Consider the following 26338-nt stretch of genomic DNA (forward strand, 5'->3'; position numbering starts at 1 on the left):
TCTGGGAATGATCTATTTATTATTTAATTCCAGCATATTTTGGTAACTTGACTTAGACAAGCTTCATTCTTTTAAAAACATTTTATTTTAAAAATAAACATGCCCCAAATTGGCACCCACCCTCCTCCACTTATAGAAATGAGTCTGAGAATACATGATAAAGTGTGTACCAAGCTCTTAAGTGTGTACCATTCACAAGTGTAAAACCTCTAGCCCTGCATAGTTAAGATCTAAAGCACCTTTGCCCTTTAGGTGCATTGGACTACAAAATACCGACTCACAGTTAGGGAAGCTTCTGTTCCAGTGCATTCAGAAGATGCCAAGCTAACCAAGGCTGATGTAAACTAAGCTGGTTTCCCTAGTACAGGGGTAGGCAACCTTGGCTCTTTTATGATTCGTGGACTTCAACTGAGCATGGCTGGCTCAGGAATTCTGGGAGTTGAAGTCCACGAGTCATAAAAGAGCCAAGGTTGCTACCCCTGCCCTAGTATTTTTAAAAGCCAAGCTCTGAGACGTACAAGTAATTGAGCTGGCCTGGTGAAGACTAAATTAATTCATGTTTTAACTGGAAAGTAAAGCATTGCTTGAGAAAAGGTGTTGAGCATTTAACAGCCACTGTGCTTCAAACAATTTTAGCAAGTGTTCCCAGCCAACTTCCGTGCATTCTCTTCTCCCCTCAGCCATACTCATTAACACTGCTTGCACGATCTAGCACTGTACTTCTCAACCTCTCGGCAACTTTTAAGATGCGGGGACTTCAGCTCCCAAAATGGAAGAGTTCACCCTGCTGTGCTGGCTGAGGAATTCTGGGAGTTGAAGTCCATGCCTCTTAAAAAGTTGCCGAGGTTGAGAAACACTGACCTGCAGTTCCTGGGCTTCCTGTACATCTAATTCTGCTTTGATCCCCCTCCCATCTTCCTACACGCACATCCGGGAGGTATGTTTTTCTTCTCCAGTAAAACAGCTGTAGAATCCATGATGGTGAAACGGCGTGTTATTTTTTTATCCATTCAAAAATCTCTCTCCCATCTTCCCAAATTATCTCCCAACTACTTTGCTCCCAGAAAAAAATAAAGAGGTGGGTCCATGCGGCTCCTTATTCTAAGGAAGCAGAACTCTTAAGGGGAAACATCTGAGCATTCCTGAAGAGATGAACAGCTGAAGACCAAAGGCTTCAGCTGCCCCACTTCCTGTTCAGCAGGAAATCGGCTTCCACTGTGGCTGCCCCTTTGATAAAGACCCATAGGCATGTTCTGCAATATATTTGATAAAGAGCTGCCTGTGATATCTTGGTCTTAACTTTCTTACTACAGGCATAGCCTTCTAGAACTGTCATATTTCCTAGATATCTTCAACCGCAGCTCTCAGCATCTTCAGCCGTGAGATAAGAAGCTGGTCCACATCTGTGCAGGACAGGAAGTTCAGGAAGATGGAGAAGGAGAAGATATCAGCCTGGTTTTAATGTTTCGGGAGCTCTCCTGATCAAGGTCTGACACCAAATCAGCTAGTTTTGTTCTTGAAAGAAAAGACAAGAGGCAAGCAAACTCCTGTCCCTACTTCCCCCAAGTTCCTAAACTGGACTTAAGATTTAACTTCTACCACACCCCAATAGTCTGCTTCCTTCTTTGGAAAAAAGAAAAAAAACCAACCCAAGCAACAAAGCAATCTCCCAGTGGAGCCAAGCAGTCTGTCCCCCCCAGATACTGTGTGACTTGGTCTCTATAAATAGGGATCCCTGGGGAGCACCAGGCAATTTATGACTGGGGGCAAAGCACATATATGGGGATAATATGCATGTCCCAGGAATTCCTTAGTCAGAAGTCCAACTTTCTGTACTGACCCCAACTCTGACAATGATCCAAAACTGATGCCAAGTTTCCATAGAGGTAAGCAAACAAGCATCTGAGGAATGGTGCAGAGTGCATGCAAAAGACTGGCTAGAGCACAGCTTTCTCCATCCTAGTGCCTTCCAGATGTGCTAGCTAGATCAAACGTTCTGTCTGGGACTGTGGGATTTAGGGGGTCCCAAGGAGGGGGAAAGGGAACCAACTGGAAAAACTGGATTTACAATGCCGAATCAAAGATGCAAGTACTTCCTAGCCCCTCTGATCCATCAAATTGATCGGGAGGTTTGGTACCGGATATTTTCAAATGAATTGTCCAATAAGCAGCGAGGGGAACTGCACAGTGAAAGCTGGAGATCAGCTTCAGAAAATTAGGCCCCTTTCTTGGGACACAGCGGTTTTAACACCTGCTCAAAAGTCAGCCCAACCAATCTTGGTTGGTGAACTCTTTACCATTCCAGAGGCAGAGATGGGAAAAGAAGCAAACGGCAAAATGAATGGACTGCATTAACCTTTTCAAACCCACTCATTTCGAAATATCAGAAATACCAAAGACCCTTTGATTGTCTTCTCCAGTTCCGCAGAAAAACAAAGTTGAAATCTTTAGACGGCAAAGCAACAGTCTCACCAAAGCTGGACAGACCAAAGCTGTTCTTTTCCCCCAACAACTGCCTACTGTAAACATTTTACTGTACGATCAAAAACCCACCAAATGGAGAAGTTCCCCAAGGAAGAAGGCTCCCTAGATTTCACTCCCTTGCTTTTCAGGAGCAGCCTATTTCAACAACGTGTCCTGGGCTTGATAATTGTCTCCTAGGAAAGGCAAACGAATGTCGTTGGACGTTGGGAGACTGTGGAGTGACATCAACATCACACAGCTTTGGGGTTAAATTCCAACAGCGGCAGTTACGTTAACAGTTTTTCCGTCGAGACAAAAACACAAGGATAAGAGGGACGACGGGGCCCTTTCTCTCTAAAAGTTCACGGCCGTGGCAGTTCAAGCGAGGCTGCCAGTTCACACCACTTGCAGAGCCGTGGCTTCTCCGTCCAGCTGATATTTGATCTGGTTAAGTTCTTCCAGCTCTTGCTGGTGCCGATCAGTTTTGTGCCCCACCAAGGAGCGGTAGAAATGCAAAGCAAAGATGATGAACACGATGCCGACGGGCACCATAATCACCGTGGAGGCCATGGCAGCGTTCCAGCCGGAGCTGTCTGAAGAGGCCGTGGCGTTCCCGTCCTGCAGCTGCTCTGGAGCGCAGCACTTCCTGCTCGTCCCCATGTTGCCGACAGGCATAAACTTGACCCAGCAGATCAACACCACTTCGGTAAGGAAGAGGAAAATCCCCAAAGCCGTGGAGAAGCCCCAGGCCAGCTCAATGTAGTGATGCATGCGTTCGTGGGGGGACTCATTGACCGAGTTGAGGTTGTGGATGTTACTGACAGCTTCGATGTTGGGCAAGATGCACGTGCTGACCATCAGAGCGAAGAGATGGACGGCCACCAGCACCGTCGTGCAGGCACTGAAGGCCACCAGCAGCTGCCAAGGATAGTCGTAGTCTTCCAGTTGTACCTCCACCATGGCTACCTGGAGAAGGACAGACAGTTGTAACTTAAAGAGAATAATTTTAATTCGGAACGGTTGCTGGAATTGGGTATGTCTAGTTTAATGAAGAGAAGGACGAGGGGGGACATGATAGCAGTGTTCCAATATCTCAGGGGCTGCCCCAAAGAGGAGGGAGTCAAGCTATTCTCCAAAGCGCCTGAAGGCAGGACAAGAAGCAACGGATGGAAACTAATCAAGGAGAGAAGCAACCTAGAACTAAGGAGAAACTTCCTGACAGTTAGAACAATTAACCAGTGGAACAACCTGCCTCCAGAAGCGTGAATGCTCCAACACTGGAAGTTTTTAAGAAGAGACTGGACAGCCATTTGTCTGAAATGGTGTAGGGTTTCCTGCCTGAGCAGGGGGTTGGACTCGATGACCTCCAAGGTCCCTTCCAACTTTATTATTATTATTAACTGGTGGAGGCCATTCAGTGAACTTCCCGGCTCAGTGCAAATGGGAGCACAGCTTTTAATTTTTTTTAAGATAAGAAAGACAACCTTTATTGTCATTTTTTTACTGGCACACATTAAAAATGAAATTCTGTTGCCCGCTCTCAAAAAGTGTACACGTACGTAACACACATATATAAACATGCTATGTACCTATGCATGTATACACCTAAACCCTTACATATAAATACATATACATATTAATCACTGTCCATCTTGAATGCATAGCGGAAAGAGGAAGCTTTAGAGTTCACAAGGTTAATACTATATGGCACAAAACTGTGACTGAATCTGGTTGTTCTGCTTCGGATACCATGGAGCCTCCTCCCAGAAGGTAACCAGGAAAACAGGTTGTGAAGAGGGTGTGTAGTGTTCCAGACAATCCTGCGGACCCTGCTCAAGCAACGTTTATATGCCATGTCCTGGATGGATGGAACTGCCAATAATCTTTTCTGCCATCCTCTCCTTAAATTTGGGGGGGGGGGGACTGTAAAAGTCAACTTGTTCTTAAAAGGTTCCTCTCTAGTTTTGCTAATCTTAGTTCAACAGAGCAAAATGTGGTTAACGGCAAAAAGAGACCTTTTTACTTTTACTGGAAAGTAATCCGATAAGGTTGCACCCCATCACCAATTCTTCCTTCCACTGTGCCTCCAGATTTTTTTTCCTTACCCAAACCACTTTTGAGCTAATTTGAGGTAGTAGTGAAGGCAGCGTTTTTCAATTTGGCAACTTTAAGATGTGTGGACTTCAACTTCCCAGAATTCCTCAGGCAGCCCTATTGGCTGGGGAACTCTGGGAGTTGAGGTCCACAGGTCTTAAAGATGACCAGTTGAGAAATACTGGGTTAAGGCATCAGGCTAGAATCCGAGAGAGCAGGAATTCTAGTCCTGCCACGGGCATGAAGCCAGCGGGATGGCCTGGGGCCAGCCACTCTGTCTCAACCCAAGGAAGAAGGCAAGGGTAAACCCACTTCTGAAAATCTTGTCAAGAAAACTGCAGGGACTAGTTCAGGAAGTTGCCAGAAGTTCAGGAAGTTGCCATCGATCTGAAGACATCATAAAAACCAAACAAGCAGAACAAGCTACCTACTTTTGGCTTGGGGCAATGAGGCTGGATGGCTGGTTTTGCAAAAAGCACCAGCTCTACCCGCCCACCATTTTTAGTTCCATGAATGCAGGATGACCACTGTCGTGCTTGGAGACCTTGAATCAAGCAAATAACCAAAATTGGTGCTTTGCTTTGTGGCATGCTACTTCCCTTTCTTTATGCATCTGTTTATTTATTTTTTTAAAAAAAGCAAACCTCATAATAATAATACCAGATGGCTCAGGAACCTTTGTTGTAAACACAGCACAGTTTGCCTATCTTTTATTTATTTTTTTTTTTAAACCCACCCTGCTTTGAACCACAGGAGCAAAGTTATTCTAACCTTGTTTGCTCAGAAATAATCGCCTGGGAGATCAAGGAGTCCCTCTCCCCAGTAGGTCTGTTTGGAATGGTAGCTTCCAGTTCCTTTCAGAGAGATATATGGGCTTTGTAAGGTTTTCTTTTTAAACTATTAAAAGAAAAATGAAAAACACAGCAAGAGTTGTGGGGAAACGGGTTTCAAACCAGCACGGCCAGCTACACTCACGTTGGTTTTCAAAGAAGCAATTTACGCTCCCATGTCCAGTTAACATCTAAATCAGCCTTAACAACTTTTAACCTTAACAATTTTATGTTGGGTGGACATCAGCTGCCAGAAGTCCCCAGCCAGCAGGATTGATTGCAGAATTTTGGGAGCTGAAGTCCACACAACTTAAAAGTTGCCAAGTTTGAGGAACACTGATCTAATGGTTTCTTGGACATCTATCTATCTATCTATCTATCTATCTATCTATCTATCTATCTATCTATCTATCTATCTATCTATCTATCTATCATCTATCTATCTACTATCTATCTATCTACTATCTATCATCTATCTATCTATCATCTATCTATCATCTATCTATCTATCTATCATCTATCTATCTATCATCTATCTATCTATCTATCATCTATCATCTATCTATCTATCATCTATCTATCATCTGTCTATCTATCTATCATCTATCTATCATCTATCTATCTATCTATCATCTATCTATCTATCATCTATCTATCATCTGTCTATCTATCTATCTATCTATCATCTATCTATCATCTATCTATCATCTATCTATCTATCTATCATCTATCTATCTATCTACTATCTATCTATCTATCTATCTATCATCTATCTATCTATCTATCATCTATCTATCTATCTATCTATCTATCTATCTATCATCTGTCTATCTATCTATCTATCTATCATCTATCTATCTATCATCTATCTATCTATCTATCTATCATCTATCTATCTATCATCTATCTATCTATCTATCTATCTATCTATCTATCATCTATCTATCTATCTATCATCTATCTATCTATCTATCTATCTATCATCTATCTATCTATCTATCTATCTATCTATCTATCTATCTATCTCTATCAATCAATCTCTATTGATCAATCTCTCAATCTCTCTATCTACCCAGGGCTTTTTTTGTCATAGAACGCCCAGAACAGAGTTCTGGTACCTTTTTGGGATGGAACCTTGTAAGGTAGGCAAGGCGTGTATGACGTGTGTGAGTTCCGGCACCTTTTTTTTTTTTTTTTTTACAAAAAAAGCTCTATCTATCTATCTATCTATCTATCTATCTATCTATCTATCTATCTATCTATCTATCTATCTATGCTGGTCTGATAGCCATCTCAAGCTAGCCTGGGGCAATAGGAGCTTAAGTTCAACCCATCTGAACAGTCCATTTATTTAGGTGAGCACATAAATCTCTCTTTCTGCTTCTCTCTTTCTCCTTCTCTCTTTCATGCTATCTCTCTCTCTCTCTCTCTCTCTAAACCACATCTATACATGAAGTCCTCAATGGGGGCAGTTACCATTTGTTTAGTGACGTTTCAAAGTTGCAACGGCACTGAAAAAAGTAACTTGCGACCATTTTTCACACTTATGACCATTGCAGCATCCCCATGATCACGTGATCAAAATTCAGACGCCTAACAACTGACTCATATTTATGACAGTTGCAGTATCCCCGGGTCATGCGATCATCTTTTGTGACCTTCTCATAAGCAAAGTCAATGGGGAAGTCAGATTCACTTAACAATTGAATTTCTAACTTAACAGATGCAGTGATTCACTTAACAACTCTGACAAGAAAAGTCGTAACATGGGGCAAAACTCACTTAAACGTCTCACTGAACTACAGAAATTTTGGGCTCAACTCTGGTCATAAGTTGAGGACTACCTGTATTAGCCCGGCACTTGGCTATCGGCCCTCAGTTGTGCCCCTTGCTGCAGGTGGAATGACTGAGGCACAGTCAGGTTTGATCAAAACCTGCCGTTTTTAAGCTTCCTGGGGCTGCTTAGAGCAGGGCTTTTCAACCAGTGGTACAGGTACCACCTGTGGTACATTGGCACCTGGCAGGTGGTACGCGACCATCCTAGAAAAGTGGTAGCGGGGGAGGGGAATGAGCTGAACCGGTGGCAGCACCGCACAAGCCTGAGCGAGAGATGGCTGGAGCTGCAGGGCTGTCAGGGCTCAGCGGAAGCGCCAGGATCAGCGCCAGGCTCCAGCTGGAGCTCGGCACTGATCCTAGTGCTTCTGCTGAGCCCAGAAGAAGCGCCGATCTGCTGGAATGTTGCAGCATCTCCAGGCTCTTGTGATTTACATTCAGATGCTTGGCAACTGATTCATATTTATGACAGTCACAGTGTCTCTGGGTCATGTGAAGTGACCAAAACCTGCTGCAACCACCCAGCAGACAGGGAGAATAAAAACCAAACCCCCCCACCCCCGCTGCCAATCCTCAACAGAAATGCTCACAACAATGAAAACCTCGGAAAGGAGGAAGAGCACCGCTGGGCGGGCAGGTGTCTTGCTCAGCTGTGGCTTGGGGGGCACTTTTCTCAATACCATTGTAACTTTGAACAGTCCAAACTGTTGTAAGTCGAGGACTACCTTTACTTTCTCAATTTTTTCCTTTTTTTTTTTTTTTGGTCATCAAGTGTTTGACACCTTGCTAGGCGACTGGTGGTACTTGGATGTTGCCATATCCTAAAAGTGGTACAGTTGGTGAAAAGGTTGAAAAGCCCTGGCTTAGAGGATGATTGCAATCCTCTATGAGTTGATCACAGCCTGGGACATCATGCAGAACAAATGTAAATAAATCTCCTCGGTTATGTTGCAGTTCTACCAGCCCTGCAGGATCTTCTTGCAGACGGAGGAAACCGTGTGCAATTTGTCGTGGGGGCCGGCCTCTACAGCCAAGTATGAGCCGCAGTGCCTCTTAAAGCTATTAATCCCCAACTTGGCACTTGAATGTGTTGCTTGAAGAAAAGAGAGGGGGGGAGGGCAGCGTCCCATATTCTGCTCTGACTAGCTAGAGCTCCAGCTTTGGCTTAAGTTCCAGTTCCTTCCCCAGATAATTTGGGGAGGGGGAGAGAGGAGGGAGTTATGGAAGAGGAGGCTGGCTTTAAGCCCCAGCAAAAATGGCTCCCTCCCTTCTGGCAGGCAAGTCAACAGGAGTTTATAAAGTTCTTGCAAGTCTCTCCAGACTTGCAAAAGGAAGCCTCGCTCCAAACACTTCGGTGGGTCTCCCAACAAGAAGGGGGTTAATATGTCCCAGGAAAGTGTCCAACTGGAAGCCATGAATCAAGTTACTGGGTGGGGGGGGGGAAGAGAGGCAGGAGATGAAAAGTTTATTTTCCAAAAGTGGGCCACCGTTAAATGGAGCGGTGACAGCTAGTTGGCCGAAAGTCTGACAAGGAGGCACATGCTGCCTGTGGGATAAATAAGAAGACTTTGAAAGAGGAGGTAGAGGACACTGACTTCAAAACTCGGTTCCAGGGCTGGAATGTCAAGTCTTAGATTTGTACTGCTCCCTTCCCCCAAATCAAACTCAATTTCATTGAGGGCCGCATCAGCATTGCGGTTGCCCTCAGGGGGCCGGGTGGGTGTGGCCAGGGTGGGTGCGGCCTACTAGGTGGGCCTGATGGAGTCGGTGTGGCCTACTGGGTAGGTTTGGCCAGCTCTACATCGTTCGCATCAAGGGCGCCTGTGGGGACCTGGGCAGGAATGGGATAGATCTGAGTGTCTCTGGCAGAATGGGGTGGGACCAGGGCAAGGGCCACGGCATTGTCCACTGGAGGAGCCTCACTATTCCTCTCAGGACATGCAGGGGAGTGGGGGGCTTATGGAACTAAGACTGAATGCGTTTCAGCATAGATGGACACCACAAAATTGTACATTGGCTCCCGGCCGGCCTGGGCCAGGGCCAAGGCAGCAGGGGCCGTTCCCTCACTGTTTCCAGGATGGCTTCGCGGGCCACATGAAACCACTTTGCAGGCCGCATCCGGGCCCCGGGCCTTGTGTTTGACATGTCTGTTCCAAATCCTAGGATTAAAAAAAGGGCTGTGCCTCTGAACCCCAATTCGGGTGCCAAAGAAAGGGATTTTTTTTCCACACTCGGTTCAGCTTAAATGTTGGCTTACAACAGTTCCTTTAGTGACCATTCAAAATCACAACGGCACTGAAAAAAAGTGACTTACGACCGTTTTTTAGAGTTACCACCTTTGCAGCATCCCCCTGGTCATGTGATCGAAATTCAGATACTGGGCAACTAGTTCATACTTATGATCGTTGCTGTATCCCAAGGTCATGGGATAATCACCTTTTGTGACCTTCTGGCAAGCAAAGTCAACGGGGGTGCCAGATTCACTTAACAACCGGGTTACTAACTTATCGACTGCAGTCATTCACTTAACAACTGAGGCAAGAAAGGTTGTAAAATTGGGCAAAATTCACTTTACAACGGTCTCGCATTTCCCTGTGAGCCTGGAAACTTTGAAATACTGGGTATCTGAACTTATGCAAAAGCTCTCCTCTCTCTGGAGGGGAAGACATAACAAAATTATCTCTAAAACCAGAAGATCTACGTTCTACAATCATTTACCGGTGAAGGAAAAAAGTACTTGAAGAGCTTCTTTCTCTAACACTAGACCAGGGCTCTTCAAACATGGCCCTTTGATGACTTGTGGACGTCAACTCCCAGAATTCCTCAGCCAGGCACGCGTGCCTGGCTGAGGAATTCTGGGAGATGACGTCCACAAGTCATCAAAGGGGCATGTTTGAAGGCCCTTGCACTAGACCAACGTTTCTCAACCTGAGCTACCTAAGTTGTGTGGACTTCAACTCCCAGAATTCATGCTGGCTGGGGAATTCTGGAAGTTGAAGTCCGCACATCTTGAAAAATGCTACACTAGACTTTCTTCTAGGAATTTGAAAATCTGGCCTTTCGGCTGCCTATTATTTTTTAGGTAGAAGCCAGGTGACAATCTCATGGCTAAGTTGTCGTTTAGCTTCGTCAAGTTTATTAAGATGTTCCCTTCTGAGAGCAATTGGGTGAAAAATGCAATTCAGATCCATGAGGGACTTTGACAAACATTCCAATTTTGGCTCCTACAAACCCTGACAGGCCTCCTGCCAGCGGCCGCCTGTATTCCCAGAGATGGAAAGCTGCTTCATATTTCTCTCATTTCTATTTTTTGCAGTTGCTTTTAAAGATACAGTCCAGTGAATATTTGTAGCTGAGGGGGTACCTCAGTTAGGTAACCCTAGCACTGATGACATTGCCTAGTTAGGGCAGGGGTCTTCAAACTTGGCCCTTTTATGACTTGTGGACTTCAACTCCTAGAATTCATCAGCCAGTAAAGCTGGCTGAGAAATTCTGGGAGTTGAAGTCCACAAGTCATAAAAGGGCCAAGTTTGAAGAGCCCTGAGTTAGGGTAATAAAATGTCTGCAAGAAAACGAGCAAGCTCAGAGAGCACCAAGGAGCCCTCAAAGATACAATCCTATTTTCTGAAACCCACCGCACAGCAAATTTTCTAACCCAATCCCAGGTGAAGCTGCCTTGCTAAAAAGTACAGGTGGTCCTCAACTTATCACCCCAACTGAACCCAACATTTCTGTTGCTAAACAAGACACTGCCCCATTTTACAAACCTTCTTGCCTCAGCTGTTAAGTGGATCGCTGCAGTTTTTGAGTTAGTATCAGGGTTGTTAAGTGAGTCTGGTTTCCCCATTGATTTCGCTTGTCTGAAGATTGCAAAAGCTGATCACATGACCCCGGGACATTGCAACCGTCATAAATATGAACTAACTGCCAAGCCTCTGAATTTTGGTCATGTGACCATGGGGATGCTGCAAAGATCACAAGTGTGAAAAAAAGTCTTAAGTCACTTTTTTCAAAGCCGTTGTAACTTTGAATGGTCACTGAACTAATGTTGTAAGTCAAGGACTATACATAGATCACCGTGTACGATCCCATCTCACTCCTAAGCATCTTAGCACACTTCCAGGTGTGTGATACCTGCTGAAAAATACAGTTTCTGAAGAAAGGACTCGGGGTGACATGATAGCAGTGTTTCATTATCTAAGGGGCTGTCACCAAGAAGAGAGAGTCAGTCAAGCTATTCTCCAAAGCATCTGAAGGCAGGACAAGAAGCCATGGATGGAAACTAATCAAGGAGAGAAGCAACCTAGAACTAAGAAGAAATTTTCTGACAGTGAGAAGAATAGAATAGAATAGAATAGAATAGAATAGAATAGAATAGAATAGAATAGAATAGAATAGAATAGAGCTGGAAGGGACCTTGGAGGTCTTCTAGTCCAGCCCCCTGCTCAAGCAGAAGAACCTAAACCATCTCAGACAAGTGACTCTCCAGTCTCTTCTTTAAAGCCTCCAGTGATGGAGCTCCCACGATTTCTGAAGGCAAGCTGTTCCACTGATTAATTGTCCTCACTGTTAGGAAGTTTCTCCTTAATTCCAGGTTGCTTCTCTCTTTGATAAATTTCCAGCCCTTGTTTCTTGTCTTGCCCTCTGGTGCTTTGGAGAATAATTTGACCCCTTCTTTTTTGTGGCAGCCCCTCAAATACTGGAATACTGCTATCATGTCACCCCTATTTCTTCTTTTCTTTAGACTAGCCAAACCCAAGTCCTGCAGCCGTTTTTCATATGTTTTAGTCTCCAGGCCTTTGATCATTTTAGTTGCTCTTATATGAACAATTAATCAGTGGAACGGCTTGTTTCCAGAAGTTGTGGAGGTTTTTAAGAAAAGATTGGACAACCATTTGTCTGAAATGGTATAGGGTTTCCTGCCTGAGCAGTGGATTGGACTAGATTAGAAGATCTCCAAGATCCCTTCCAACTCTGTTATTTTGACTGTACCAGAAGATATTATTTCTTCAAATTAAGTCCTGCAGGTTAACCTAATTTCAAAGTCTGCAGGGGCTGGTTCCTCTTAGTAGGTTGGATGAGAAATTTCTTTCCACATGCTCAGAGGTGCTCTGCTTCTGTAGGATTTCTGCTCTTCTTCTGTCCTAGACCAGGGCTTTTCAACCTTTTCACCCATTGTACCACTTTTAGGATATGGCAACATCCGAGTACCACCAGTCGCTTAGCAAGGTGTCAAAAACTTGATGACCTTCCCCCCCCCAAAAAGGAAAAAAGTGATAAAGTACAGGTAGTCCTTGACTTACAACATTTCGCTTAGTGACTGTTCGAAGTTACAATGGCACTGAAAAAGTGCCCCCCAATGCACAGCCGAGCAAGACACTGCCTGCCCACTCGGCGGCGCTCTTCCTCCTATCCGAGGTTTTCATTGTTGTGAGCATTTCTATTGAGGATTGGCAGCAGGGGTGGGGTGGGGTGTGTGTGGTTTTTATTCCCCCGTCTGCTGGGTGGTTGCAGCAGGTTTTGGTCACTTCACTTGACCCTGGGACACTGTGACCGTCATAAAGATGAATCAGCTGCCATGCATCTGAATGTAAATCACAAGACCCTGGAGATGCTGCAATATTCCAGCTGATCGGCGCTTCTTCTGAGCTCAGCAGAAGCGCCAGGATCAGTGCTGTTTTCCAGCTAATTGGTACTTCTTCAGGGCTCAGCAGAAGCACCAGGATCAGCGCCGAGCTCCAGCTGGATCCTGGTGCTGATCCTGGGGCTTCCGCTGAGCCCTAACAGGCCTGCAGCTCCAGCCATCTCTCGCTCAGGCTTGTGCGGTGCTGCCACCGGTTCAGCTCATTTGTCTCCCCCGCTACCACTTTTCTAGGATGGTCGCGTACCACCTGCCAGGTGCCAATGTACCACAGGTGGTACCCGTACCACTGGTTGAAAAGCCCTGTCCTAGACTCTGAGGCAGGATTCTGATCAACAACAGAATAGATTAACAACAACTCATTTTATTGTTGCTGGTTTCTCTAAACCAGTGTTTCTCAGCCGTAGCAACTTTTAAGAGATTTGGACTTCAATTCCCAAAATTCTTCAGCCAGGATGCATGCTGCCTGGAGAATTCTGGGAGTTGAAATCCACATATCTTAAAAGTTGCCAAGACTGAGAAACACTGCTTAAAAATATACAAATTGAAGCTCAGGCAGGGAAACTGCTATCAACCTTGACAATTTTAAGGCATGTGGACTTCAACTCCCAGAATTCCACAGCCAGCAATGCTGGCTGTGGAATTCTGGGAGTTGAAGTCCACATGCCTTAAAATTGTCAAGGTTGAGAAACACTGTCAGCTACAGTTTGCTTGAACCAAAGTGAAAACAGAATTTACAGTATTTTTCCCTTCCTTAAAATGCCACTTCCCCCCAATTAAATGATGTTCTTTGGGGGGAAAAAAACATACACATACTTCCAAAACAGAAATTGTTGATTCTGGAACAGGCCTTGCAACCGGTTCAACACTCAGATGCCTGAGCTCCCTGTTGCTTTGGGTTTCAAACAACTAAGATCACGCAGCTTTGACCTTAGGATCTGGCAAGGTACAGGGCAAGGCTTCCAAAGAGTTGTTTGATCCCAACCTCCCTGCAAGAAATGACGGGTGGCATCCAGTGACCCACCTACATTCTGTAATCCCAAACATCAACCATGTGAGATACTTTATGCTAGGCTGAGAATGTCAACCCCCAGGTCACTCAGCTGCCCTCGGATTTGGACTCGTTTCAAAGTTCACAGTTGGTTATTAAGATGGGCGGCTATATAAATATTTTAAATAAATAAATACATAAATAAATAAAGTTGATCAGCAATCCAACTAGCCAGAACGCTCAGGCTTTAGCTTTATTTGATGGGAACGGCCTCTGGATGTGCAGACTTCAATTCCAGAATTCCTCCATTAGCAAGGCTATTCCTAAGAATTCTGGGGGGTGAAGTCCCCATATCTGGAGGGCACTAAAACTGGAAAGACTGCTCTACCTGCTACCCCTTACTATCTCTTATGAAAATACAGCAAGGTGTATTAAAAAGTAATCTGATGAAGCTGCTCAGGATCACTATACAGGTGAAAGAGAATATGTTAGTACCAGGCTCTTCAGAAGCAGAACTTTATTTAACACAGTGATTCTCAACCTTTTTAATGCTGCGACCCCAACCGGTTGTAAGTCGAGGACTACTCAACTGGTGCAGCACCGTTTGCAGAATGGGACTTTTGGCGGGCTCAGCAGGGCAGAGACAGCCTGGACAATTCCTATTGGCTTTTGAAAGCCAATAGAATTAGAGTCTATTCAAGAGAGTCTATTCTATTGGCTTTCAAAAGCCAATAGAATAAAAGGGAGTAGCTCAGCTAAGAAAAAGGGGAAAAAAATAGCGGACTGCGTTGTTTGGCGACCCCGTGAAATGGTCGTTCGATCCCAAATGGGGTCCCGACCCACAGGTTGAGAACCACTGATTTAACATATACATGCATACATATACATATGCATACATACACATACACATATATACACACATACAGTCCATGAGTTACAACCATTCATTTAATGACCATTTAAAGTTACAGCAGCACTCAAAAAAAAATGGCTTATGACTCGTCCTCGCAGTATGCAGCCTCCCCATTTATTCGGCAGGCATTTACAAGGGTTGCAGAGTCCCAAGGTCATGTGATCACCACTGGCGATCTTCCCAGCTGGCTTTCAAGCAACAAAGTCAGATTTTGTGTAACAACCCTGTGCTTCACCTAACAACTGCAGTGATTTGCCTAACAGCCATGGCAAAAGGTCGTAAAATTGGGTGCAACCCACGTAAATTCTGGCCCCGACTGTGCTCATAAGTCAACCACTGCAGGTAGTCAAGGATAATGAACCTTCACCCTCATGCCTGTAGTCCCCCAGCTGAGGACGGCTGGGTTGTTTAAGAACAACGGCAACCGAAATCCATCGGAAGAGCGTCAGATCCAGGGGGAGCTGTCCCAGGAAACAGTATTCCCAATCCAGAGCACAGAGAGAAAAGGCTGAGCCCCTCAAGTGATGGGAGAAAGCGAGGTGACTGCATATAACGCGCAGGGGTTAATGCGCAATCTCGTCTTGCTAGCAGATGGGGAGATTAGAGATTTGTCAGTGATGATTCTCAGTCACCCCGGTTGAGTTGTCTGGAAGTTGAGTCATGGCTTCTGTGCTTGGCTTCTTTTCCTGTGGGTTCAAAATGTTTTGCTGCTTATCCACCGAGCTTCTTCAGCCTGAGCAAGTTGGTTAGGCGGACCCCATAGATGTCCTCCAGGGTTTAAGAAATGAAACCTCGCTGGAGGACATGTAGAGGGCCCACCTAACCAGCTTGCTCAAACCGAAGAAGCTACTTGGATAAGCAGCAAAACGTTTTGAACCCAGGGTCCCGCTGCCACGACTCAGCTTCCAGATAAAATGAGATTTTAAAATTTTTAGCAACCAAATGTTGCTCCTACAGCCAAGGATGTGTGGTGCTCTTCCAAGAAAACCAACCTAAACCTAATCCAAATTTGATCGGTGAGATGATGGCGGCGGTGGTGGGTGCAGCCCAAGATTATAGGAGGAGAAGCAAATTTTACAAAGTCATCAAATTCAGGAAGCAAATAATTGATTGGGTGGTCCATACAACACCCAGCAGTGAAAGTCCAGACACCACCCTGAGATACCAGCAAAGGGAAGAAGGCACATCAAAGATTTTATCAGCAAGACTGTTTCTGTTTCCATGGCCTCCTAGGAAGAGCATCGCAGCAAGCAGGAAGACCAACCTCAACCCTCCCACCAGCAGAAGGTGCGGCTGCAAGAGACTTTTCTTCACCCTTCCTGCAGATCTGAAGAAAAGAGGAGCCCCCCCCCCAATATAACAGCCAGAGAAAGAAAACATGCTGTGTTGACTGGGATGTGAATAACTTTTCAAAGCCACCTTTGATCTAGGAATTATTTGGGGAATGGGGGGAAGGAAGGTAACAGCACTTTCCCCACCCCTTCCATGGAACCATGTCCATTTTTCAAAGATTCCCTGGACAAAATCCCTGCGGTTTTCTTGGCAAGGTTTTTCAGAAGTGCTTTGCTATTGCCTCTTTCCTAGGGTTGAGAGAAAGGAAGAAGAAGAAGAAGAAGAAGAAGAAGAAGAAGAAGAAGAAGAAGAAGAAGAAGAAGAAGAAGAAGAAGAAGAAGAGGAAGAGGAAGAGGAAGAGGAAGAGGAAGAGGAAGAGGAAGAGGAAGAGGAAGAGGAAGAGGAAGAAGTTGGAAGGGACCTTGGAGGTCATCTAGTCCAACCCCTGCTCAGGCAGGAAACCCTACACCATTTTGGACAAATGGCTGTCCGGTCTCTTTTTAAAAACCTCCAGTGTTGGAGCATTCACTGCTTCTGGAGGCAGGCTGTTCCGCTGGTTAATTGTTCTAACTGTCAGGAAGTTTCTCCTTAGTTCTAGGTTGCTTCTCTCCTTGACTAGTTTCCATCCGTTGCTTCCATCCGTTGCTCCATCCTGCCTTCAGGCGCTTTGGAGAATAGTTTGACTCCCTCTTTGTGGCAACCCCTCAGATATTGGAATACTGCTATCATGTCCCCCCTCATCCTTCTCTTCATTAAACTAGACATACCCAATTCCAGCAACCGTTCCTTATATGTTTTAGCCTCCAGTCCCCTAATCATCTTTGTTGCTCTTCTCTGTACTCTTTCTAGAGTCTCAACATCTTTTTTACATTGTCGTGACCAAAACTGGATGCAGTATTCCAAGTGTGGCCTTACCAAGGCATTGTAAAGTGGTATTAATACTTCACGTGATCTTGATTCTATCCCTCTGTTAGTGCAGCCCAGCACTGTACTGACTTTTTTGGCAGCTGCAGCACACTGCTGGCTCATATTTAAGCGATTGTCCACTAGGACTCCGAGATCCCTCTCACAGTTACTACTATTGAGCAAAGTACCTCCTATATTATACTTGTATATTTGGTACAAATTTGGCCCAAAGTCCCCTTCCTGGCTTAAGGTGGGACTAGAACTCATGTCCTGGTTTTTAGCCTGATGCTTTAATCACTAGACAAAACAGCACATTACCTTTGACCATATATGGAGCGTTAACTGCCTCTGAGCACATAAGGAACACTATTCCCTTCTGATCAACATAAATTCTCTTTCTTGGGGTTGCATCATTCCAAAGCCTCTTTGCATTTAAAAATAAAACACTGCCATACTCATGTTTTTGCCAGCAATGAGGTATTTTCTGTTCCAGCAGGATCGATAAATTAAATCTGTCCAGCTGTCCATCCAGTTCTTTGGTAGATGTTAGAACCATATTTAAGACATCAGAAGAAACTGCCCGACTGTGGGGAAAATAAAACTATTTTACCCCAAAGAGTTTATGTAATTAATTAATTAACTGTGGCTCAAATTATATGGCTTTTTAATTATCACTGCCAAATTAGAGGCATTCTCAATCCTGGGAAAACTATATAGGATTCCAAGATCTGGAAGGAAAACTAGAAAATTGGATAAATGTGGATAAAAAATCAGTTTTATTCCTTTGAAATTTTTTCACATCTGTGCAAATTCCTTTTCTCCAAGTTTTGTCATTGTAATCACCTATTTGGTGGCACCAGGAAAGCAGTTCTCTAACTCCCCACAATTGTGATTTATTTGAATATTTTTAAAGAAAAGAACTTTAGATCAGGGTTTGTTTTTTTCTTCCTCCTGCCTGTTAAAGAAGCTTCTGAATCTCTAGTCAATGTTTTTTCAAACTTGGCAACTTTTAAGAAGTGTGGTCTTCAGCTCCCAGAATTCCGCTGCTAGCACTCCACACATATTAAAGTTGCCAAAATTCTGGTTTAGATAAATAGTAGAGGCATTTGTTGCTATTAAAAAAAAATCAACAGCAAGTGTACAGGTAGTTCTCAATTTACGACCACAGTTGAGCCCAAAATTTCTGTTGCTAAATGAAACACATGTTAAGTGAGTTTTGCCTAACTTTATGACTTTTCTTGCCACAGTTGTTAAGTGAATCATTGCAATTGTTAAGTTAGTAACGTGGTTGTTAAGTGAATCTGGCTTCCCCATTGGCTTTGCTCGTGAGGAGGTCGCAAAAAGCTGATCACATGACCCCAAGACACTTCAGCCGTCATAAATATGAACCAGTTGCTAAACATTTGAATTTTGATCATGTGACCATGGGGATGCTGCAACAGTCGTTAAGTGTGAAAAACGGTCGTAAGTCACTTTTTTCAGCGCCGTTGTAACATTCAACGGTCACTAAAGGAATTGTTGTAAGTTGAGGAATACCTGTACTAAAAAAAAAAAATCAAAGATTCTCTGAGGGGAAAAAATAACAGAGGAGGCTGTTGTGTTCTAGCTAGGCCTGTCGTTTCAGAGCGGAAACCGGTAGGATAAATGGCAACCCATTCAACTTCTAGCACTCTAAAGCAGGGATCTTCAAAGTTGGCCCTTTTGTGACTTGTGGACTTCAACTCCCAGAATTCCTCAGCCAGGCACGTTGGCTGAGGAATTCTGGGAGTTGAAGTCCACAAGTCATAAAAGGGCCAACTTTGAAGACTCCTGCTCTAAAGCAACTTTTCCACCATTTTGGTTCACAATGCATGTGGTAGGCGAGCGAGGAACCCAAAACCCTGATTCATTTCCTTCATCTGCCATGCAGCTCCGTGACTGATCGTAATCAGACAAGTTGTGTCATTAAACCCAGTGCAAAGCTGACTGCCTCGGGCGACAGGCATTAGCAATGGCAGTCTTCCAAGTGTTCTCCTTAAATCTTCAGCCCTTCCTTTCTCCTGGAGCCAAGAGCTTTGCTTAATGTCTGTGGAGATTCTCAGTCATCCAGGTCACGGTTGTCCCAAAAGTGCTTTTTCAGGAGGCAACTGGATTTTCTTGTTTTTCTTTGAACACGGTTTGCCTCAAACCCAAGAAGCTTCTTCGAACAGCGAGGGATTATGAACAGATTTCCAGAAAACATTGCAGACTACAGGAACCATTTGCGCTTCAGTTTGAGAGGCACACAACACAAACTCATCCCCAACAGTTTGTGCCTGTCTTCAACAATGAAGAGACACAGGGCAGAAAACATCCTGCAGCGAAGGAGGCTCCACACCCATTTGCACTGCTCAGGGGACTCTGAGGACACAGGTAAACCTCCAAATGGCTTCAACGACTCTCTAAAACAGGGGTCTTCAAACTTGGCCCTTTTATGACTTGTGGACTTCAACTCCCAGAATTCCTCAGCCAGGCATACGTGCCTGGCTGAGGAATTCTGAGAGTTGAAGTCCACAAGTCATAAAAGGGCCACGTTTGACGACCCCTGCGCAGAATGCAAATGACCAGCTGTCTGCAAGGAATATAAATCTTTCCATTTCCCCATCATCCAGTCAGAGCTGAAGAAGCTTCTTGAATGAGAAGCAAAATGTCTTCAAAGAAAAACCAGAAAGTCCAGTTTTCTCCTGAAAAAAGCATCTTTGGGACAAAACTCTACTTCACATCAAGCCGTCTTTAGCCTGCTAAATTAGCTTTCTGGGTTGGGTGTGGCCCCAAATGAGGAAATGTAACGCTCTCAGCATATCTGGCCTGGAGAAAGGAAACCTTTCGTTTTTTTTGCTTCAGGCCACCCCTATCTTGGTCACCACATTATAAAGAAAGATGTCGAGACTCTGGGAAAAAGTGCAGAGAAGAGCAACTAAGACGATTAAGGGCCTTGAAAACTAAAATATATGAAGAATGGTTGCAGGAATTGGATATGGCTAGCCTAGAGAAAAGGAGTTGGTGATATGATAGCAGTTTTCTAATATTTGAGGGGCTGCCACAAAGAAGACAGGGGTCAACCTTATTCTCCAAAGCACCTGAGGGCAGGACAAGAAGCAACAGATGGAAATTAATCAAGGAGAGAAGCAACCTGGAATTAAGGAGCAATGTCCTAACAGTGATGACAATTAACCAGTGATACAATTTCTAGTTTTAAGATAAAAGAAACTGGACAACCACTTCTCTGAAATGGTATAGGGTCCCCTGCTTAAAATGAGGTTGGACTAGAAGACCTCCAAGGTCCCTTCCAGCTCTATTCTCTGGCCTAACCTATGGTAATAGGACTGTTGTAAACAAAGGAATGGGTGGAAAACCTTATCTGTGAATCCAAGTCCTCCCAGATGAAAGGTAAATTAAAATATATTGTACACACTGAAATTGTGGCATGTTCTATGCAGGCCTTAGGCAAAAGGTCCTAGGATGTCCATCTTTTATTTATTTGTAAAGTTTATTGGCCGTCGATCTTATCACAGGGTATAACTCTGGACGGCTTATAATCTTAAAAATATAAAAACTATGCAAAACCCAAAAAACAGAAAAATACACTATATTCATAGGCCGCATACTCTGAGATGGCATGGTGAGTCACTGCTGGAGTGCCAAGACCAGGGGTCTTCAAATGTGGCCCTTTTATGACTTGAGGACTTCAACTCCCAGAATTCCTCAGCCAGGCACGCTAGCTGAGGAATTCTGGGAATTGCAGTCCACAAGTCATAAAAAGGCCAAGTTTGAAGACCCCTAGCCAAGATCGTTGGACAGTGGACAGTTGCAGGGCAGAGACTCTCTGTACAGCTAGTCCTCGACTTACAGCCATTCATTTAGTGACCGTACAAAGTTACGATGACACTGAAAGAGGGTCAGGAGCGGTCCTTGCGTTTACAACCATAGCAGCATCTCCAAGGTCACGTGACCAAAACTCAGGCACTTGGCAATCTGCATGTATTTACAAGGGTTGCAGCGTCCTGGGTTCCTGTGATCGCCACATGCAACCATCCCAGCCTGTTTCCGACATGCAAAATCAATGGGGGAAGCCAGATTCGCTTAACAACCACAGGATTCACTTTACAACTGCAGTGATTCATTTAATAACTGTGGCAAAAACAGTTGTAAAATGGGGTGCGACTCAACTGATAAGCACCTTGCTCAGTGGCTTTTTTGGGGCTTACAACATTAGCAGAAGCCTGGCGCTCTAGAATTAACCCCCTCCCCCACCCCAGAGTCGAGCAGTGTGCAACCAAAGAGAGAGAAAAAGTTTCAGCAAATTAGCTCTTCCCTTTTTTAAAAAGTCTTCTGTGGCAGAATCAAATGAAACAGCTTTGGGCCTCTCAGGGGTGGGGAAGGAGCAGGAAAGAGAAGGCAAAATGGTTGGGCCTTCATGGGTGGTGGTAGTTAATTTCCCAGTGTGTTTTTGAAGTCTTTTAACAGCTTTTCTTTTTGTTTTCAAAAAAGTAAGGCCTATTTTAGGGTTCGTAAATACAGCTGGGGGGGGGGGAAACGGGGGGGGGAGTGTTTTCAAAAGTTGGAAAAAGTTAAAGTCCTTTTCAGTTGCAGTCTTCTACCAGCATATTTAATTTATTTATATCCCATCTTTATTACTTTTACAAATGACTCAAGGCAGCAAACACATCTTCCTTCTCCTATTTTCCTCATAACAACAATCCTGTGAGGTGGGACGGGCTGAGAGATAGAGGGACTGGCCCAAAGTCACCTCAACTGGCTTTCCTGGCTAAGGTAGGACTGGAACTCACAATCTCCTGCTTTCTAGCCTGCAGCCTTAGCCATTAGACCAGTGGTTCTCAATCTTTTTAATGCCGCGACCCCTAACCGGTCGTAAGTCGAGGACTACTCAACCAGTCATAAGTCGAGGACTACTCAACTGGTGCAGCACCGTTTGCAGAATGGGACTTTTGGCGGGCTCAGCAGGGCAGAGACAGCCTGGACAATTCCTATTGGCTTTTGAAGGCCAATAGAATTAGACTCTATTCAAGAGAGTAGCACAGCTAAGGAAAAGGGGAAAAAAATGGCGGACTGCGTTGTTTGGCGACCCCTGTGAAATGGTCGTTCAACCCCAAATGGGGTCCTGACCCACAGGTTGAGAACCACTGCATTAGACCAAACCGGCTCTTGTATGGTTTTTATATTGTTTCTTGTGTTTCACCTAGTTTTTAATTACGGCCAGCTGCGCAGAATCATGAATTGGAGAGGGGTAGTCATGTCAATTGAAATAATAAACAAATAAATATAAAACAGTCTCCAGAAAGGGTGGGGAGACATGCCTGGACACTCCTACTTTATAGAGAGACACAGACTACGTACATGACAGTAGCCTTTTCCCAAGGAGAATGCTCTTAGTTGTTCTGAACCACAGCACCCATCGTTTGAGCTATCCGTATTTGTGGACCATGGGATCCGCACTCCAAAAAGCGGTTGGGAAAAGTTGGGACAGAGCTTGGAAGCTGCACATGGGAAGCGGTCCTATCCCAGAGCCAAGTTTTAAGGCAGTGTTAGTCAACCTCAATCACTTTAAAGGTGTGTGGACTTCAATTCCCAGAATTCCCCAGCCAGCTGTACTGGCTGGGGAATTCTGGGAATTGAAGTCCACAGGCTTTAAAGTGGCAGAGGTTGACATGATGTTTTGTAAGGCTTGGAGATGCTACAAGGCTGTCTGTGAGGGGAACCACAGGAATAAAAAACAGCCCTGAACAGTTTGCAAAGTCCAGGTCTTGTTCCAGCCACGAAACACATCTCCAATTTGGGAGACGAAAGCATAGATCCAGAGAGATCCAGAGACTGCTTTGATGTTCAAGGCTAGACAGTCTTGGATTGATCTCCTTGGGTGGGATAAAAAAATGCACTGACTTCTGAAAAATTAGATGGGGGTCACCGAAGGTATTTAATTAACCCTGGCCTTCGTCTGGAAAGGAAGAAAAAAATGTCCTATCACACCCGGGACAACTGAAGGGAAAGCAATGGGTTATCTGGGATGGGAAAAAAGGCCCAGCGATGCATGCAGAGTTTTTCCCCTTCCTTTTGCAGAAAATAGGGAATGTGTGAAACAGGAGCCTTGCACTTGCATTTGCTACACAGGACTAGCAGCACCGATAGATAATAATAATAATAATAATAATAATAATAATAATAATAATAATAATAATAATAAGAAGAAGAAGAAGAAGAAGAAGAAGAAGAAGAAGAAGAAGAAGAAGAAGAAGAAGAAGAAGAAGAAGAAGAAGAAGAAGAAGAAGAAGAAGAAGAGAAGAAGAAAGGGTAGTACAAATAGTAATAGGCGCCTTGGGTGCAATCCCAAAACAACTGGAGCCCCACTTGAACACCATTGGCATTGACAAATTTGCTATTAGTCAATTGCAAAAGGCGGCCTTACTAGGAACCACCTCCATCCTGCGACGAGATCTGTAATACCATCAAACATCCACATCTGCCTATCCCAGGTCCTTGGTAAGGACTCAATAGGTAGACAAAAATGCCAAATCCAGTCTGAACATCTGGTTGACTGTGCAAACAACAACAACAACAACAACAACAACAATAATAATAATAATAATAATAATAATAATAATGTTGGAAGGGACCTTGGAGGTCATCTAGTCCAACCCCTATTGACTTACAATAGTTCATTTAGTGGCCGCTGGCACTGAAAAAAGTGACTTACGACCATTTTTCACACTTAACAACCATTACAGCAGTGTGATGTGATCAAAATTCAGAGGCTTGGCAACCGACTCGTATTTATGACGGTTGCAGTGTCCCCGGGTCATGTGATCCTCCTTTGAGACCTTCTGACAAAGGGGAATCCAGATTCACTTTAACAACCCTGTTCCTAATTTAACAAGTGCCGTGATTCACTTTACAACTGTGGTTGGTAAAATGGGGCAAAACTCACTTAGCAACCGAAATTTGAGGCTCAATTTGTGGCCTTTTTAAGTCCGAGGACTACCTGGATTTCTCTGCGATGTCCCTGCAAGGCAAGGGCAGCGCGCACCAACGGGTAGAGCCCAGCCTTCCACCCGCCGGGCCAACCGGGCGGGAGGCGCTTCCTTTCCCCTGTCCCCAACTCACCATGGCAAAGCCGGAGAGCAGAGCCGAAGTGCGGCTGGAAGCTTTCAGCTTGGCCCGGCTGAGGTAAAGCCGCCGCCAGTTGAGGGCGTGCAGCGAGTGCTGGTTGGCACTCATCAGCTCCAGGTAACTTCGCCGGACGAACTCCCGGTAGGTGGCGGAGACGCCCAGCGGCTCCGAAGACTCGGGGTTCAGCGGCTCGCGTTCCCCTTCCGCGCCTTCGCCCTCCGGCGCCTCGGCTCCCCCGCCGGGTTTCATCGGAGCTGCAGAGGAAGGCGGGCGGGCGGCTGGCAAGCTCCGAGGGCGGCAGGCAGAGGCGCGCCCGCCTCTGCCCGCCGGGGCGAGCAAGCGGTCGCGGACCCCGGGGGGAAAGCGAGCCGCGCGCGGACAGGGAGAAGAGGCGAGGCGGTCCCCGGAGGCGCGCTCCGTCCGGGCGAGGCCAGAAGCGAATGCACGGAGGAGCGGGCAGGCGGGAGCGAACCGGGCGAGACCCCGAAGGATCGGGGCCGGCGGGGAAAAACAGGGAGATTCCGCCGAGGGAAGCGAAGCCCGGACACGGCGCGGCGCCGGAGCAAAAGTTGCGATTCGCGCACGGGCGGCTGCGCTGCTGGGTGGGGCGAGGGAGGGAGGGAGGGGAGGGAGGCCGGGGCGGGCGGGGAGAAGCCGCGGGGCGTTTGCTTCCAGGCTTAAAGGGGAAGCGGCGAGAAAAAGAGGCGGCGGCGGCGGCGGCATCTCCGCTGGGATGCGGGGAATCTGTCGCTCCGCTCCAGCGCTGGTAGCTGGAAATGGGCGAAGTGCGGGCGATGAGCAACATGTGAATGCTCCAACACTGGAAGTTTTTAAGAAGAGATGATAGATAGGTAGGTAGGTAGGGAGGTAGGTAGGTAGGTAGGTAGGTAGATAGATAGATAGATAGATAGATAGATAGATAGATAGATAGATAGATAGATAGACAGACAGACAGACAGACAGACAGACAGACTTTATTGTCATTTTTTTACTGTGGGCACCATGGCACACATTAAAAATAAAATTTAGTTGCTCTCAAAATGTGCACATACATAACACACATTTAAACATACTATATACAACATATGTATAAGCAACATATAAATATTAATCACTGTCCATCTTGAATACATAACGGAAGGAGGAAACTTTAGAGTTTACCAGGTTAATAGTGTATGGAACAAAACTGTGACTGGACAGCCATTTGTCTGAAATGGTACAGGGTTTCCTGCCTGAGCAGGGGGTTGGACTAGATGACCTCCAAGGTACCTTCCAGCATTACTACTATTACTACTACTACTACTACTACTACTACTACTACTACTACTACTACTACTATTATTATTATTATTATTATTATTATTATTACTGTTGTTGTTATGTTTGACCGGAAGGCTGAGCAGGTGGGAGCTTGGTGGGGGACTTGGACAGGAGACCACCAGACTATCCCAGGGATGCCGGCCAGAGAAGTAAACAGCAAACCAGCCAAAACAAACAATCTGAGAGAAGGTAGTGCCAAACCACTTCTGAAGAGCATGACCAGAAAACTCCCGAGATTTTACACTTTGACTAAATAAAATGACAACGAGGGTGCTTACAAGGAGGTTGAGGGTTTGGTGAACTGGTGTAAGGAGAACAGCTTAGTTTTAAAGGCCAGAAAAACCAAGGAGATCATTGTCGGTTTCAGAAAAGGCAGGCACAGCCACACTCCTCTGTGCATTAATGATTCACCTGTGGAGATGTTGCCAGCATCAGATTACTGGGTGTGCAGTTAACAAGTAGGCTGGCTTGGTCACTCAACAGTGAAGCGGGCACAGCAGTGCCTGCATTTTCTGCGCCGCATGAGAAAAGCACATCTTCCTTCCCCTGTCCTGACCACTTTCTACAGGGGGACGATCGAGAGCATCCTGTCATACAGCATCACAGTCTGGTTTGGAAGCAGTCACAGTTTTGTTCCATACAGCAGAGGTCCCCAACCTTTTGGGCACCAGGGACCAGTTACCTGGAGAGAGGTTTTTCCGCGGACCGGAAGGTGCGTGGTTTTGTGTGCTGCCTGCATCCCACGAATGGGGCTTTGCTTGTTTGTGCGGACCGGTTGCTGGCATGCCGCAGCCCGGTACTGGTCCACGGACCGGGGGTTGGTGACCTCTGTCATATAGTATTGACCTTGTGAACTCTATAAAGCTTCCTCC

General features: G+C 45.3%; 1 protein-coding gene across 2 annotated transcripts; it reads right to left on the reverse strand.

The window, feature by feature from the left end:
- On the reverse strand, positions 1-24726 carry ORAI3 (ORAI calcium release-activated calcium modulator 3). Of its 2 annotated transcripts, XM_039330418.1 has the most exons (3): positions 24141-24274; positions 5329-5454; positions 1-3429 (listed from the first exon to the last, which is right to left on the reverse strand). In XM_039330418.1, the coding sequence occupies exon 3, from the start codon at positions 3421-3423 to the stop codon at positions 2860-2862; it is 564 nt and encodes a 187-aa protein (XP_039186352.1). In that variant the 5' UTR covers positions 3424-3429; positions 5329-5454; positions 24141-24274; the 3' UTR covers positions 1-2859. The 2 variants fall into 2 exon arrangements, with proteins under 2 accessions (XP_039186352.1, XP_039186351.1); XM_039330417.1 differs by lacking the exon at positions 5329-5454 and having other exon boundaries at positions 24141-24726.
- Between the last annotated feature and the right edge of the window lie 1612 nt (positions 24727-26338).

Source organism: Crotalus tigris, unplaced genomic scaffold, assembly GCF_016545835.1.
Source record: "Crotalus tigris isolate CLP2741 ecotype Arizona unplaced genomic scaffold, ASM1654583v1 scf7180000024427.8105951120:4207309, whole genome shotgun sequence".
NCBI lineage: Eukaryota > Metazoa > Chordata > Lepidosauria > Squamata > Viperidae > Crotalus > Crotalus tigris.

Bases quoted from the DNA above. Each gene is read 5' to 3' on its own strand.
- ORAI3 (XM_039330417.1), bottom strand. From the start codon at position 24,395: ATGAAACCCGGCGGGGGAGCCGAGGCGCCGGAGGGCGAAGGCGCGGAA. The intron at 3,430-24,140 runs GTGAGTTGGGGA...GTCCTTCTCCAG, and splicing joins TGCTCTCCGGCTTTGCCATG to GTAGCCATGGTGGAGGTACA.